Source organism: Pleurodeles waltl, chromosome 10 (genome assembly GCF_031143425.1).
Source record: "Pleurodeles waltl isolate 20211129_DDA chromosome 10, aPleWal1.hap1.20221129, whole genome shotgun sequence".
Taxonomy (NCBI): Eukaryota; Metazoa; Chordata; class Amphibia; order Caudata; family Salamandridae; genus Pleurodeles; species Pleurodeles waltl.
Genome location: NC_090449.1, coordinates 836,960,858 through 836,978,669, shown reverse-complemented (window position 1 = coordinate 836,978,669; position 17,812 = coordinate 836,960,858). Strand labels below are relative to the sequence as shown.

At 42.8% G+C, this 17,812-nt stretch overlaps 1 protein-coding gene across 2 annotated transcripts in view; it reads right to left on the bottom strand.

Annotated features, from left to right (window-relative positions):
• CNTNAP2 (contactin associated protein 2) overlaps positions 1–17,812 on the bottom strand; it is a 2,759,350-nt gene that overhangs the window by 826,587 nt on the left and 1,914,951 nt on the right. For both annotated transcript variants that reach the window (XM_069211508.1, XM_069211509.1), the window contains exon 13: positions 9,725–9,925. In XM_069211508.1, coding sequence (XP_069067609.1) covers positions 9,725–9,925 — 201 coding nt within the window. The remainder of the gene's footprint in view (positions 1–9,724; positions 9,926–17,812) is intronic.

The following is a 17,812-nucleotide window of genomic DNA, read 5'->3' as shown; positions in this document are numbered from 1 at the left end:
GAAATTCTGGCGGTCTGCTGACTCGTAATATGATGCGGGTGAATTGGTCCCCGCCAGCCTGGAGATGGCTATCACTGTTGGCAGCGGTCCAACCCACTGGCAGTCGTGGCGGTGGCTTGGTTGTGTTGCGGTTGGATCACCGCTGTGGTCATAATATGGTGGTCTGCACTGGCAACTGGCGGCAGTGCGACCACCATGATGGCGATCCAGTGACTGCCAAACTCGTAATGAGGGCCTCTGTCTCTCTCTTGAAAGCTGTAAGTTTTTCTCTGTATTTTTTCTTGCCCTCTGCATTTTTTTTGTAACTTTAGTGTAGCAGAGTACCAAGGGGCATATGGTTTATCTCTGAAATTATTGTATATATTCATCACCGCTAGCTGATCAATAGCTTTGTCAATCCAGGTGGAGAAATTAACAGCACCTACGTCTATATCTTCCACCAGCTTGGGGGTGGCTTAATAGGCTATCTGTCAGTTTGTTACACTTGATTTTTGGCTAGGGTTGGGTTTTAGTTGTGTGTGGAGTTTTGTTTTTTTAGTATAGTTTTATCCAGCACTTCCATAATGAAATGAACTGCCTTGTGGATGATCATGTGAGTGGTACGACCTAAGTGAATGAAAGTGTGGGGTTGTTAGTGAAAATGCTGTCAAGGATGTGGCCAGCTGAGTGGGTTGCGATAGTAACCATTTGTGCAAGTTCAAAGCTTGACATGTAATCAATCAATAATTTGATGTCCCTATCTGTGAGGGCTTCCAAATGGAAAAAAAAACACATAGAATCACAATTTTGACAAATGGGAGCAGGTTTCCAGAAGAGCACTTAATGATTTTAAGGAGTTGGCTCTGGGCCTCAGTGTGTTGGTAAAGTAGAATTCCATTACAGGTACTATTTAAACATAAGTGCTTCACATTTTAGTGTTGTGATTGGTTTAAATCTCATCTCCAGCTGGGTGCGGTAGATGACCGCTAGGCCTCCCTCACGTTTGTGTGGGTAGTCCAGTCTAAATAAAGAGTATCCCGCCAGAACAGCAACTACTAAATCCAGGCCCCAAGTTTGATCGGCCCAGGTCTCAGTAATAAAAACTATATCAAGATGCATAGTTGTCTGCCCTTTACATATTTCTTGGCAGGATACAGGGCATCCTCATTTAATGTATTGGGTAAGCAATTGTGCGCTGTGAACTTGTCATTAAGAGTAAAACAGCCCTGATTGCAAATAGAGCTACCATGGCTCAAGACATGACTGAGGTCAATCAGGGCATCATGGGAGCTCTTACCTTTGTTATTAAGGGCCAGCAGCTCTTCCTTAGGATACCTAAGATAACGACTGTGGTGTGCGGCGAATTGACCAGGGGTTCCGGCCCTGGTCGCTGTTTGGGCGCGGACGGGCGCAGAGGCGCTGTTTTTTGTTTAGGTAGTTTTAGTCAGTGTTGGTGGAGAGCTTTGTGGTCAGAGTCAAACCAAGTGCTCTGGTGTTCCCTGGATTTAACTTTATCAATGTGTGTCTTATTTCGCAGCGGGCTGCGGCTTATTTTAACTTTTTTACGAAGTCTGTATTTCAGTAGGAACAAATCCGATGCCGTTCTTTGGCCGCAATTTTGATGGTTTGCTACTATTTATCTCTGTTCTTGGCCTTCCATTTCTAACTGGGCGTGACGTTGCAGCAGTTCCTTGCTGTATCATGTCAATTTTTTTCTTAAGTAGATTTGTATAGGAATAGGATGGCGTGTTTGTAATAAGATGGTTATGTTTGTGGGTTGAAGTTAATGTACTGCTTTTGTCACGTCTGTGATTAGTACTTCCGCTGTGGGTATGCTTATGTGTTCAAGGATCTGCAAGATGCAGCAGCTGCGTTGATGGCAGGCTGGGACATAGCTATCATTGTGCAGCAGGTACAGTGGCACCTGGCCCTAAGACTGAGGGGCCCACCAAACCCTGATTGTTAAAGAATTGTACTACTCAACCAAAGGGGCGAAGTACTTGAAGTGGGGGTGGGGCGGGGGGGGAGGGGGGGGGGGGCATTTCCTTGCTTGCAATTAGACCATGACAGCCTTGCTACGCCACTGGACTGGAAGCCGGGTAAGGAGTGCAAAATCAGGTGACTTTGAGAAAACCAGATAGAGATGTTTGAACAATGGCAATATTCCTACCCCTGGCAAAATCCTTGTTTATGGAGAAATCCTCCACCGATAGCTGCTCATTCACAATATAGCCCTCCTGCAATTCCAGAATAAAGATGAACACATAAGTGATGTCATCCCCTTCACCCAGGGACGGCTTTTGGCATGGGCGAGCGGGACCCAGGCCCAGAGCGCTAATTTGCAGAGGGGCATAAGGAGTTTGAGGTTTCTGCATTAAGGTCATGCCAACAGCAGAGTCCCTGTCACCTGGCTCCAGTGGGGTAGGCGCTGTTTTTACCACACAATCAGCCTGCTTTCTTGCAATCCCATCTCCTCTCACCCCATTGTGCCACAGACACTATTATCCCACACCCTCTATCAAACAACTTGGCACGAGCGTGAGATGCTAACCTGTGCATAATTCAGGTGAGTGGGGTGGTGCAGAGATGTGTTCGGAGGCCTGTCATTACTCTGATGCAGTTAGTCAGGGGCTCACCCCTGAACACAGAAGGGGCTCGCCGCTGCCTCATTTCATTCACCAGTAGCGAGGGTACCATATTGCTTTCTGCCTAGGGCGCTGTCCTGGAAAAGGGCGACTCTGCCTACACTATGCTGTGTCAAAATAGCCTCAGCTTTGCCACTGTGCACTTAATTTATATTACATAGCACCGCACACTGTGACAAGAACTGCAATGTGATCTGTCCCTTTTCTGTGCCACTGAGATAGGTTGCTGCACCAGAGTATAACTGTACGCCCTGAAAAATCACCCAGTCAAACCTAAAGCACACTGAAGCCAGGGCAATCTTAGAATATGGAAAACGATCATTCGTACAAAACTCAGCATGAAGCATTACGCCTCTTCACAGTTGAAAGCACAAATGCACTGCACTCCTGGATCCTGACACCAGTAAATAATGGAGCACGCACAATAGAAGGCTCACTAGGGTAATTACCTGCAACCAATCCATACCTAAGAGAGTGCATACTCAAGGCACAGTTCTGCTGACTGCACGTCACAGGTGGCTAACTCACGCACGCCCCGTTGATAGATTGCAATATTATCACCATGAGCAGCACAATAAAACAGGCTGGGGCCCCACCACAGAGCAATGCACGGAAAGTGCTGCTAACATTGTCTCGCGAGGGAACACGGCTGCACAGGTCATAAAGAACAGTGTCATGCGACAGTCTATTCTGAATAGCGTGTGCATAAGGATAGTATTCATCATAAAAAGTTGACTCACCGACACTCTGTACACACGCATGACATTCAACATAAGTCATCAATTCAATTCAATGTGTTTCTAATGTATTATGTCAAATTTTAAACAGTTCCTCCCAATCAGGCATTCAAGTTCATTACACTATGGGCACGATGCGATTTTGTGGTCGCAAAAGGCGAATTTTGGGCCAGATGTAGCAAAGTTTTTTACCCATTCTGTGTCTATGGGAAAAAGTGTTCGTACATATGGCCCTTTGTCTTTTGCAACTGCAAAATGTCATTTTCTAATGTACCATCCCTATTTTGAGAGCCAGCATGCAAATACTGACTTGCAAAAGAGATATTGCGAATTGCAGTTAGGAAGGGGCGCTCCAAGGGCATTCCTTCCTAATTGCGAGCCACAGTTGCATGTATGATTGTGTTGTGACAGCAATTGTGGTCGCAAAACAATCGCAGTTTGGTATCCCACTCGCAAAAATTATGTGGTATTCTGCTAGACAATTGTTTGTGCTAGGATTCATTTGGCACATGAATTTCTTGAAAAGGCCACTAGTGCTTCTTTTGCAGATCAGAAATAGTGTGAAATATTTGCCTATTTACCCTATTCCTGCTCTCTTACGCCACCTTTGCATTCATTATCAGGGTTTTGGTGATAGGTGATGCAAAGTCATTTGGCATTGCACTTGTGGTACACATTATATTGTGGCTAGAAAGTTAATTGCTACTGCTGTTAGCATCACTAGAGCTGCATTTTCTAATGCTCACCCAAGTGTTTATGTACAGGAGGGTAAGGGAACGAGGAGGTGAACAGATGTTCTTCATATATTCAGTTTATTCCTCATTGGAGCTTTCTCTTCACATTACCAAAATACAATATAACATTGAAAAAATAAATGTAGAGATTCACATTTTTTTAATGTTCTACTTTTCTTCAGCATAGGCACGTGTGTTCATAAAGCCCCCATATTGAACTTGTCCATCTTCGCTTTCTCTCATCCACTCAGCTGTAACTCATTACGTTTCATTTTGCTAAATGATTCGCCACTGATTGTCTGAAATATTACATCTGCCCTTACCAAATGGCATGCCACAAACTAGCTGAAGGAATCATATAATTGGCATTACAGACCCCATTCAATGCACTTGTGACATTGTTTTGTTCCCAACCTCAGTACTCTATGGTAATTATGTGCTGGTCAAAAACGACTATATTTTTGCTAATGACTAAACCCAATATACTGGCGACAGTGATATGGATGTAGAAGCAGTTACATCACTCTTTGCCTATTGATCTCTGCCTGACATCGGACCTCCTCATGTTTCAGAAGAGCTTGAAGACCTGGCTATTCCCCTCATATTTGGATTTTGTGAAAGGGTGCAATGTAGTCTTCGATCTTGCGCTGTGAGATCCCACAGAGGATGAGTGTAGGGCTTTACAAATACAGTAAAAAACATAAATTAATAAAAGGGGACAGTGTTGACACATATACCGTTAATCAGCAGGTGTGCTTTCCACCCTCCTTGTGGTTCTTCAACCCCACTTTGTGGTGGAAAGCAATTTATTTGTGAAGGCAGACTTTCAGACGGACAGACCTCAGAAACAATCCTTGTGAGGTCAATCACCACAGGATTGCTGTCTCAAAGGCACCAGAGGACCTTTTTATGCAGGGCTTTCAACTCTTGTTTACCCTTCCTGAGAGTGTCATTATTCTTGATATACACCACCCAGTCCCTCTTCAAAGTCTTCAACACCACACTCGCTGTCTGTTTAATATTTCTCCCTTGCATCACTACTGTTATTAGTTCATATCATCTTGATCATTGTCTGAACAATCCCCATATCACTGGCTGATTCCCCCTGCACCAAGTTCATTCCCTGCTATCATTAGTAGTCTAGCCTTCTGATAGTACTGAAAGCATTTACACCTTTCCATGCCCCTTCTCTCATTAAGCACAACAGTGGGCCTGCAAACTGATGACAAGTGAACTTGTGTGTATGTGTTTGTAACTATGTAACATGTTTTGCTGTTGCTTGTGTGTGTGTTTGAGTTAAGGTTATACTACTTCAGTTAGTCCTGTATTTGTATTGTGCCTCTGCAGAAAGCTTACACCACAGTCTATAGCGCTGTCCTTTGTGTTGGGTGCAACAGAACAGTGACCTGCTGATGTCAGTTCTGTATTTGTGCTGGTTTCTAAGGAAAGCCTGCAATGGCAAGGTCAGAGCAGTACCTTTCCCATTTGGAAAGGAAGATTGCCTACAGCTCATTCATGTACCTATGTTGTGTGAGTGTGTTAGGGAGTTTACACTTTTGCACTCAGAGCTGTAGGTGCGCTACAACCACGGGAGAGGAGTTTACCTTTCTGCTGTCAGTGTCTTATGCGGCGTGTGTTGTGTGTGTTTGTGGAGGGGTCACTTTCTCCTGTTATTGTGGTGTCTGTGCAATGTGTACATTTGTCTTCTCCTGTTCCTTCCGTGGTGTTCCGTGATCCTAACCATCTTGTTGTCTTTCTCCAACCACGCTACAAAAAACCTGGTCCGCCCACGGATCCAGTATTTACTTCATCCCTTTATCAACAGAGATCTCGCCACTCCACCCAAATGCCTGTCCATGCAGGGTTCCTTACTCACCACCAGACCTGCTAACTTAAAGGAAAATCTCACTTAGGGGGCATGACCTCGTGCAGAGAAGCACCTAAGAGGTAAATTTGACCCCCCCCCCACCCCCAAACCCGTCTTCTAAAAAACAAAAATTCAAATGCTTGCTGAGGATCTTACGATGTCCTGGGGTGTTTCCACACCCATTAATGGACATCGTTAGTTAAAAGCCTCAGAAAAGGAGCTGAAAAACACTGTTTACAGCTCTTTCACACTGGTTTTCAGCTTATTTTCTCTAATACCTTGTGATATTGACGCCTCACCAGGTGACTGTGTGATGGGAGCCAATATTGGGTGTCACACGATGGGACCAATTCTTATGTGTTTATATATGTAACTGTTTGTGGGTGTTTGCATATGTGTGTGTATTTGTGTAGTCTGCCCTTTTGCTGCCTGTGTGGATCGTGTAAACAAGCTCAAACTGTTTTGTCTCTGATGTGAATGAAGTATGTTTGTGCTGCTGTGGTCAGAACAGTACTTGTGCAGTATTTGCATTGCTGCAGTCAGTGCTGTGTCTGTTCTCTGCTTGTAAGAAATATTTCACATTTTACTATTGTCATTTCTGTGTGCGTATGGCGGAAGTTTACAAAGTGTGCCTGTGCTGTACATGGTGTAAGTCAGAGAAGCTATTGTTGCAGTTTCAGTGCTACACCTGTGTTTTGTTCCTGATTGTGGTTAGAGCTACAACAGTTCTACGTCCTTGAGAGTCGTTGTCCTTGATGTTGTATGTACAACCACCATGCTCTGTGTATGCTCATTAATTAATCTATCTGTCACTCAACCTGTCAGAATACTTCCCAGGGCCCATTCTACCCCGTAATGGTGCTCGGAGCCTGCCTGATCCTGTCTTTGCCAAATGCTCCGCTATGTCGCCTGCTGCAATCCCTCTACTTGCCTTCCATCTGGGCAGTTAGACCACAGTTAGCGCCAGGCTTCTTCACGATGGATTGGCAAAGCAAAGAAATAGGCGGGGTGTATGTGTTTACAGCTCTGACTGTTACTGTGTATGCACCTATGTACTGCGGGAGGAAAGCTTGCACTGCTGGAGTCAGTCATGCTCCTTTGCTGTTCATATGAGGTGTTACGTTGCTTCTTTGAATGCTATGTCATTGTTATGTGTCTGAGGGACTCATTACTTGTGCTATTGATACTCTTCCTGTGCTTAAAGGAAGCTTGCACTCTTTACCCGTCCAAGTGAGTGTGTGTGACAGGAATGTAGAGAGAGAGTAGGTGACTGAGCGTACACAGAAATGCGTATGTACGAATGACGGTGTGAAGATGTGGTGAGGTAGCACAATAAAACAGACCACCTTCATTCATACACAGACGTGTATGCACACCCACACGCTCTCTCTCTACATTCCTCTCTCACACACACACACTCAGGATGGGAAAAGACTGCAAGCTTTCTTCAAGCTAAAAAGTATACGTACTCTCCCTTTCGAATTAAAAAAGTGGAGATACTCAAGGCCTCATTTACATGGCCTTTGCGCCACAGTTCCATCATTTTTTTTTATGCAACAGTGACGCAAGCAGTGCTTTACACTGCTCCATATTTACAAACTGAAGCATTGGGCCCAATGCATCCGTTTGTAAAGCCTTGTGCCACATTATGCCTGTGCCAGAGCAGGCGTTAAACTGTCACAGGGCTTTTCTCTATGGAAGCCTTCCTTGTATTGTTGGAGAAGCATACTGTTTTTGACGCCAGTCCAGCAATGCATTAGTTTAGTACCATAGATGCATCAGAATTTCTGATGCATTTGTGAAACGTGAGCCATGGAGCCCTGTACTGTAAAAACAGTGCATCCATGGCATTGTTAATGGGTCGTAGGGCAGCAGAGGGAATCTGATGCATCGGAGCTGATGTGTCAGATTCTTGGAAATGAGGCCCTGAGTACCGAACAGTAACTGCCCATTTAAAGCACTGGTTCCATCCCTCTTTGCAACGGTGCTCTCTGATTGTCCTATTGTTCCATTACTCCAGGGGTCAGCCCCTAGTGAGGAACTAGATCATACTGATTAAGAAGTGTAGCAGACGGTGTGTGTGTATTTGTGTATGTGTTTTTAACTTGCACAATTGCTGTTTGTATTCGTATGTATGTGAGAAGTCAATCCTGCTGCAATATGTATTGTATCTGAGCTTGTTGTGTGATTGAAGCTTGAACTGCTTCATAGTTTTTTCTTTTCATTTTGGTGCAATGTATAAAAACAATACAATTTATATATGTCTTGTTAACAACCGAAAGTAACAGAAATAAAAAAATCCAACCAGGACGAGTACCGTGACATTCACTAATCGAAAACGTAATTTGTTATAAATTTCTATCTATGTCCAAAGCAAATGCCTTCTTTTCCAATCTTTTTTAATGTTACCACAGCTAACTTGATAATAGCTCTCCTCAAAAAATATTGTGTGCTGTAGGTTTATTCCTAAACTCGGAGTAATTGCATGATTTTGCTTGTGTTCGCAAAGAGTGTAAGGAGTACTACGTTGTAATGGACAGTCACAACTTTCCTGCCCTCCTCACGTTTATACTTTCACAGATGTAAATGTACATTTGACATGTTTATACATCTATGCATGTCCAGGAATAGTGTATTTGTACTTGCTAACTTTTTTCCCCTTTTCTTGCACCAGTACAGATTTTGAGAGAGCTCCCTCCCCATTTACCGCCTGGAATCAAAGGGGCATATTTATACTTTTAGATGCAAAACTGCACTAACGCATATTTATGGAATGGTGAAAGCCGGTGCAAAGGGTGGGCTAGCTTAAAAAAAAAATGACGGTAGCCAGGTGGGGGTGGCGGTATGGGAGAAGTGGGTTTTGCACCAAAAAATTACATTAGGCTGGTTAGAGCCAAAAAAAATGCCTCTAACCAGCCTAGCATCATTTTCTGACACAAAAGCATCCATCCCACACGACTCCTGTCTTAGAAAAGACAGGAGTCATGCCCATCACCCCAATGGCCAGCACAGGGGACCAGTATTCCCTGGGAATGACCACTGCACCCTGTGCCATGCATGTGGCCCCAAGTTAGGCCCCCAATGGCACTTTAATTTAAAAAGAAAAACTTACCTATACTTACCCTACTTACTTGGGGTGGGGTCCCCCATCCTCTGATGTTCGTCTGGTGTGGGTGGGGGTGTTCCTGGGGCTTGAGGAGCGTACCTGTGGACCCATTCCATGGTGTTTAACCAGGGAAATAGGTCCCTAGGTCCCTTAACGCCTGGTCTGACCCAGGCATTAAATAATGGTGCAAAGCAAGCTTTGCACCATTTTGTAGCCCCTCCTCCCACCTGTGCGTCATTGTAGCACAAGTGATAAATATGGACTATGAGGTTAGCAGCATTTTTTAGATGAGAACGCCTAAATGGTTCACACATCTAAAAAATGGTGCAAACTACAATATTTTGACATTAGACACGTCGAATATCAAAATATAAATATGGAGTTAGTTTTTAGCCGAATTTCATTAAAAAAATTACGCAAATTCAGTGCAAATGGAGTATAAATATGCATTATAAGTGTACATTACTGGTTAGTACTACTAACAATAATGGTCATTTTTTTTATAAATCCGGCTTTGTTATTGTAACCCTTATCTCCATTATACAAATGCCCCATGTCAAGGTCACCGTCAACAACCTTGAGGAACAAAACAGATATTTTCGGGATGCCATAATCAAAAGTAATAAAATAATGTTTTAAACCAATACAGGACCTACCTGGATTGTTCAATATCCTTGACATCCTACAATTATATGAGATGTATTGTTCACAATACTCCGCACTGCTGGTGATGGCAAAAATTTGATCCATGGAGGAACTATAGTTAAGCCGTAGTACAGATGGCTTTTTCAGGCTTGAGCCTACTACCGAGGACTGCAGCTCCAGGGTATGGTATAGAGTTGTCCACACTTTATCCTCTGAAAAGTAAGAAGCAGAGAGAAAAACTATGAATCCATGATAAGGTGTGCAGCAGAATGAGCTCACGATTATCTGTTTTTTAACAACCGCTCACTACATTGTGGCTGTAGTCATATAAAGTGCAAAATTGCTTGTCTCAATGATAATACTCTCAGATGTCAATGATACTAAGCGATACCTTCCAGCCCCCTGTTTCTCTACTGTGCATGGCGCTCTGCACTGCAGGAAGCCACAGGGATCGCATTTTTCAGGAATGACAATTGGCAGAGATTGAATCTGATCTCAAAATTGGGGGGTGTCGCTGCAGTGGTGACTTTAGCAGCAGTGGCTCATCAATTTTTTAGGTGGAGTGGGAGCACTGTACAAAGCCATGGTGAGTCTTTGTGTTGTAGTGAACAAGTTCCCATAGTCCCTATAGCCAAATTACATTGAGGAACATTGAAGCTCCTGACTTTTGATCATATAGAGCCAAGAGGTCAATGCTAAATAAAGTCTTATAACCTTCAGACAGTGAAGATGAGCATTTTGGTACCCAGATTCAAAGTATGTAAGCAAAGTTTTGTTAAAGGCTCCTATAAAGCATGACTTGCATCTGTAGGGGGCAAAGCACTGGTCTAGTGGCTGTGAGATCACCACAGCTGATGGAAGAGCCAGGTCTTCAGGAACGTACAGAAATTACAGCTGTTTGATTCAGCTTAAGTAGAGCTAGAAAGGGTATTCAACTATAAATTCTATTGACAAAGAAGAGGTAACAATTACTCAACAAAGTGTATACCCCCAAAATCAATATATGAACAAAAAAAAGCTTTTGTTTAGGGTTATAAAAACTTGATAGTGTCTACTGATATGGTAAAGGAGTTCTCCATACAGTGTGATATGAGAAGAGTTCCTTTGTCCCATTCATCCAGCAAGCAGCTACTCAAACCTTCCCAAATGTTGCTCTCACAGTCTAGAATGCACTACCAGTAACATCGGAAGGGCTGAATCTCTAATCATCTTCTTGAAAAGATTGAAAATACACCTATCTTACATGAGCCATGGTGAGTCTTACATAATGATCTTACAGAAATGTATATATCACTATCGCCTTCCCAAATGTTCTCTTTGTGTCACTGTGTCACGATCAGTGCTTGAAAGTACGGGGATCATGCTGGATCCCATTCAGACACCTATTTCTAGACTAAGTGAAAAACGCTGAATTTATCCTGGTGTCATTTTCCAACACCTGGACTCAATTCAGAAGCACCGACAAGTTGCCTACATTTAGACAGTGTGTGGGCTTTCTTATTTTCTCTTCCAGCTAGGCACAAAGGCCCGATTTAAAGGGCCACCAGCGTTTCTTTAGTTCAAGCGTCATCCTGGCTCGGAGGAGCCTAACATCTGTATGCCAATGCAATTGGAGGAAACAAAGGCACACCTTACCATTTCACAAGCCCTTTAGAGAAACAATGACTTGGAGGCAGGTTTTTGAATTTGTTCAACACCCCCATGTAAAAGATATGCATGCAAGGTAAGAATACAAGGTGCATCTGTGTGCATGAGTAATTACACTAATAATTTAATTTATTTTTATTTAGTTCTTTTGGGAAATTGAGTTGTTGGTTGGGGAGTGAAGCCCTACTCAAGCAATAGCCACAACCCTTGTCATAATGAACCACAGAAAGTGAAAAGTGACTAAATTGATCTGTCAAAAAGCAGGCAGTTTTAACTTGGAGGCAATGTGTAATGCATTTATGTAGCACTTAAGCAATAACAATTTAGAAAAATTTAGTAAAATGTCATAAATAGACACCAAAATGACAAAAATCCAATCTGGAGAACTGGAGATATGCAAGTTCAAAGATGTAATGTAAGTATAACTCCTAATAGCACAAAGTGCCACTCATGTGTATCTGTTATTTTAGACCGGGTGAAAGTCACAATTTCAGGCCTACCATGATGAGGTATGGGGCAGATACAGGACCAGGTTAGTCCCGCTGAAAAAGTTACCTTCTCAGCCCTTCGGCGCGAAGAGTCCAATTTGCGGTGGGGGAGGGAGAAGCAGGGAGAGTGTTACCAAAGGTAGTTACTGTAGCATGAAGAGCAGGCTGGGAATCACAGACATTCATTGTTATAGTCTGAAGATGCTGTTGGGCGTCTTAGATGATCATTGCTGGAGCTTCACTTTGGCGGTCACTGCGGGCTGTTGATGCTGTAGTGGGAAGTTCAGATCTTGCATTGTCAGTTGTCGTTGGAACTTGATGTAGCGTGGCAAGTCAAGTTCACCAGAGCTCCGTGTTGGAGGTCAGCATGAGTGGCAAGATTTTTGCACGAATAGGCCAGTTTATGGTCATGAACAGACCAAAACTGCAAGATTTCTCCTGTTTTTTTCCAGGAGGAACCCGCCTGATGCCATCCCAATGATTTGGGGTCTGGGAGGAAACGCTTGAGGATGAGGAATTCACTCCAGCAGAGATCAACAGGGCTCAGGCAGCTGGCCTCTGGTCATCTGGGCAGCTTCAGAGAAGCCTTTAAAGCTTGTTGCGTCCCTGTAGCTCAGAACAGGGAGCCAGATAACTAGGCATTGGAGTCACTCAGGTAGCCTGGGATGAAGGGAGCAGGTCCAGTCTTCCTCTCAGACAGTTGGGCAGGCTTCAAGCAACTGGGAAATCCTCAGGCAGCAGGGAAATCCATCTTCTGTAGTGTTCACAGGTCCAAGAGTGTTCTCAAGAGTAGGTCGGAAGGTCCTAGTTTTATGCCTGGTGCCAGCTTTCAAGTAGAAGAAACATCTGGAGTCCACCCCCAAAGAAGTGTCTGGAATTTCCTTCCTCCTAGAATGTCTGGAAGCATAATAGGCTAGTGTGAAGTTTTGTGTGTGTATGCTGAGGCAGTGTCTCTGAAGTGCAAATGGGACTGTGCACAGCTCACCCCCATCCTGTTTGGATTGCCTTCCTGCTAACACTCAATTCCTCTTTTGTGTGGATGTCTGTGAGGAATGCACAAAGGCCAACTACCAACTTTACCTAGTCATATGATCAGGAAAAAGGCTACTAGCACCAAATAGTTAGGACAAAAAAAACAACTTCCTTAAAGTGTCATTTTCAGCATTGTGACTTAAAATCTGACTTCACAATTAAAGAGGATAGTATTTTACATTTTATTAGGCACCAAACATGAAATTTGTACCTGCTCCCAAACAAAGGTTATCCCTTAATAAATATGATAATGTAACCCTATGTTATCCCATGGGAGAGGTAGGCCTCATAGTAGTAAAAAATGAATTTATGAGTTTTTCACTATCAGGACATGTAAATCTTAAAAGTACATGTCCAGCTTTTTAAAACCATTGCACCCTGTCCTGGCTTCTGGCTTCTGGATACAGCCTAACTTAGGGGTGATGTGTATTGAAAAGGGATTTTGAGCCTGGCATGGGGGTTATTTTGCAAGGTCAAATTGGCAGTTTAAAACTGTCCACGGGCTACAATGGCAGGCCTGAGACATATTTAACATAGCTTCATACAAGGGTGGTACAATGTTTGCTGCAGGCTCACTTGTAGCATTTAAATTACAGACTCTTGGTACATGTAGCAGCTTTTTACTAGGGACGTATTAGTAAGTAAAATGTGACAATTAGGTGTAAGCCAATTTTGTCATGTTTTAGTGACTGAACACACACATTAGCACTGTTATCAGTGGCAAAGTGCAAAGCCCTATGGTCAACGAAATCAAATTCAGCAAAACAGGAGAAGACAAGGCAAAACGTCTGGGGAACTACCACCCAAGGGTGTCAGGTCTAACAGTTATTTTCTAGTGCTAGTTATCCCAGTGTAGGGTGTCAGAGCGCTTTACACCACACACAGAGAAACAATAAATCTCTCAGTGTAAATAAATATACTATAAATGTTATGCTACACAGTGTCACATTGTGTTTTGGTATGTGATCCTCTGTTAGCTCCTACGTTGTTCCTGTCTACATCTGCAAATTACCTTATATGTATTTGTGTTCTGTGAATGTGTGGGTTCTTGACTGTGGTTTACAGCACTTGGAGATGAAGGGCCGAACGTGCAGACTATTGGACATGTGATAGGTGTTTGTGGTGTGTAACTCCAACATCCGTTATTCTTTGTAAGCGAGCTTAGGTGAGTATTTGTATTACTACAATCGCCTCTTTCCTGTGTTCTGACTTTTAAATGACATTATTAGTAACATTTACATTATCATTGTCAAATTCTTGTGTGGCTATGGGTAAAGGCCACAAATAAAGTTGAAACAGGAATAATGGCATAATAAGAAAAAATAAATTGGATTCATAAATAATTATTATCTGACACAATCAGACAGGGTCTGTGTATACTAACAAATTGATTGAATAATACGAAAATAATACAGATATGTCCATACATATATATATATATATACCCAGTAATAATCTTGCAACCTAGTTTAGAAGGAAGGAGTATAATGTGACAGCAACAAATCATGAGGAGAATTTGCACATGTTGTTTTCCATATTAAATTAGTAACCAATGTGACTGATGCCGTCTTAATAGATGCATTCTTTCATATTTCAAAATTTAGAAATGTTCTGTTTGCTACTACATGCATTATCTACTAAGAGCTCTTTCACCCCCTTCTTAGAGGCATTGTATGTAATTTTCATTGGCTGCACTGGTGGGATGGTGTTGCAAATTTTAAAATGTTAGTGTTTTCAGGGAGAGCATTTCTTTGTTCCCAAAGTTTCTGTTTTTTTCCTAGAATGTTTAATTCCTGAGTTATTTAAAGAGTTGTATTAGCAAATTAGTAAGAATACATATTGTATATATTGGGAGCCAGTTAAAAGATCTTAGAGCTGGAGAGAAGTATTCCATCTTTTTTGTTTTGGAGAGAAGACTATCTGCTGTATTTTTAACAGATCTCAGGGGTAAAAGGTCCCACAGTGAAAGGGATACCAGCATCTTCCAGGCACTCCTCAGTTTTTATTACCGGTGTTGAGAACAAGTACAGTCACAGATATTGTGAGCTGAACAATTCTATAGTCTTGAAGGAAAAAAGCTAAGGATGAACTTGTGTCTTCAACTACTTTGGCAGGACGTGAATGTCCACACCATGGTGTACAGTTTTGTTTCCCTGCACTGAGTGCCAGACTGCGTCTATCTGATATCATGGTTTTTGATTTTGGCCCTAGCCTCATGCTAATCTAATGTGTGTTTGTCAGGTTGAACACATAAAGCGGTGGTGGTAGCATGCAGTGTTTTGTGAATCCGTAGTGACCAGGCCTTTTTATCTGTGCTACTGAAGTGGAGGCTACTGGTTCACTCATGCAAAGTTCTGCTTCAATGCACTGATACAATCCAAGTTCATGTTGTGCATATTGTGTATAAGGCCTCCTGGTGCATGCATTGCATGTATGAGAGAACCAAAGTCATGGAGGCCTATGGGATCCATTTTCAATGGACATGGCCTGGCCGCGAGTACAAGAGATAGAGACAAGATTGTCTTTCCTGGTGGTGAGTGGAAGAGTATTGCTTACTAGTGGGCTCAAGGGAGATTTGCCATCTCCTTGCGCAAATTGCAGTCGCTAAAAAGAATTAGGTGAGATTTTACAAACACAAGGGGTTGTAAGCATTCATAGGGCTGCTTCCTGAGAAGATTTCCTACTTGAGCAATAGCAAAATCAACTTGAAAATAGTATGGTACCGTTCAAGCTAATGTTTTAGCATGGAATGTGCTATTGGGGCTAAAATCATAGCGCATGCAGCACAACATGCATTTTCAGCACACTGGTGGTATTTCAGAGTCGCACAGAGATTTTATCTAACACCACATGATTCCATGAAGTGAAATTGCATGAATTCCTCCCAGGCCTAGTTTTCAGTACCTCCACGATGTTGAGGTTGCAAAAACAGTAATGTTTCACAGAAAGTCCTCAATGATCGTTTTTCCTGATTGCCACAGTGGAAGGGGTTCCAGCATCTTCTAGGCACTCCTCAGTTTTTAGCACCTGTGTTGAGAACAATTACAGTCACAGATACTGTGAACTGAACAATTCTATAGTCTTGATGGACAAAAGCTAAGGATGAACTTATGTCTTCTACTGCTTTGGCGGGACTAAGAATTCCAATTTGCTTTTGGTATGTGAATGTCCACACCATGATGTACAGTTTTGTTTCCCTGCATTGAGTGCCAGACTGCCTCTATCTGATATCCTGATTTTTGATTTTGGCCCAAGCCTCATGCTAATCTAATGTGTGTCTGTCATGGGTTTAACACATAAAGTGGTGGTGGCAGCATGCAGTGTTTTGTGAATCCATAGTGACCAGGCCTTCTTATCTGTGCCATTGAAATGGAGGCTACTGGTTCACTCATGTAAAGTTCTGCTTCTATGCACTGATACAAACCAAGTGCATGTTGTGTGTGTTGTGTATAAGGCCTCCTGGTACATGCTCGCATGTATGAAAGAACCAAAGTCATGGAGGCCTATGAGATCCATTTTCAATAGCCATGGCCTGGCCTCGAGTACAAGAGATAGAAATAAGATTGTCTTTCCAGGCAGTGAGTGCAAGAGTAATGCTTAATGGTGGGCTCAAGGGAGATTTGCTACGTCCTACTGCAATTTGCGGTCAGTAGAAAGACTTAGGTGAAATTTTATGAACACAAGGGGTTGTAAGCAGTCAGAGGGCTGCTTCCTGAGGAGATTTCCTACTTGAGCCACAGCAAAATCAACTTGAAAATAGTGTGGTATTGTTCAAGCTAATGTTTTAGCATGGAATGTGCTACTGGGGCTAAAATCGTAGCACCAATGTGCATTTTCCGCACATTGGTGGAATTTCAGAGTCTCACAGAGATTTTATCTAACACCACATGATTCCATGGAGTGAAATTTTATGACTTCCTCCCAGGCCTAGTTTTCAGTATCTCTGCGATGTTGAGGTTGCAAAAACATAAATGTTTCACAGAAAGTCCTCAATGATCGTTTTTCCTGATTGCCATAGTGGAAGGGACTCCAGCATTCTCCAGGCACTCATCAGTTTTTAGCACCAGTGTTGGGAACAATTACAGTCACAGGATAAGTCACTTTCTATTCTGTCATACTGGCACTACATATTCCTGTGTCTCAAACTGTAAATGTCTACCATACACTGCAAATATGACAATGTCTCTTATGTGAGTTCCAGTTGCTCATTGGGCCACCTATCACTGTACCAATCACATGTTCCCACTATCTCACTCCTCCATATCCTAGTTTCTGCCTCTGATCTCAATCAGACCCTACCCACAAAGCTATCCTATGTGCAAATCTCCATAAAATGCTCCTACTGCAAAGGATTCTCCCCTTGGACATAGGTGCCCCCTATATCAAATACCTTAAATTACCAACATTTTCCAAAAGAGAAAAATAATACTGCTGGACCTGGCTTTTTGACAGGGTCATCCCCAAAGTTTTTGCCTCCTTCCTCCTATTTCTTCAGACCTGTTGTTGTTGGCTTTTGAACTCTGGGCACTTTACCACTGCTAACCAGTGCTAAAGTGCATATGCTCTCTGTGTAAATTGTACTGTTGATTGGTTTATCCATGATTGGCTATTTGATTTACTTGTAAGACCCTAATAGAGTGCACTATATGTGCCTAGGGCCTGTAGATTAAATGCTACTAGTGGGCCTGCAGCACTGGTTGTGCCACCCACTTAAGTAGCCCCTTCACCTTGTCTCAGGCCTGCCAGTGCAAGGCCTCTGTGTGCAGTTTCACTGCCACTTCGGCTTGGCATTTAAAAGTACTTGCCAAGCCTAAAACTCCCCTTTTTCTACATATAAGTCGCCCCAAATGTGTGCCCTAGGTAACCCATAGAGCAGGGTGCTGTGTGGGTAAAAGGCAGGACATGTACCTGTGTAGTTTATATGTCCTGGTA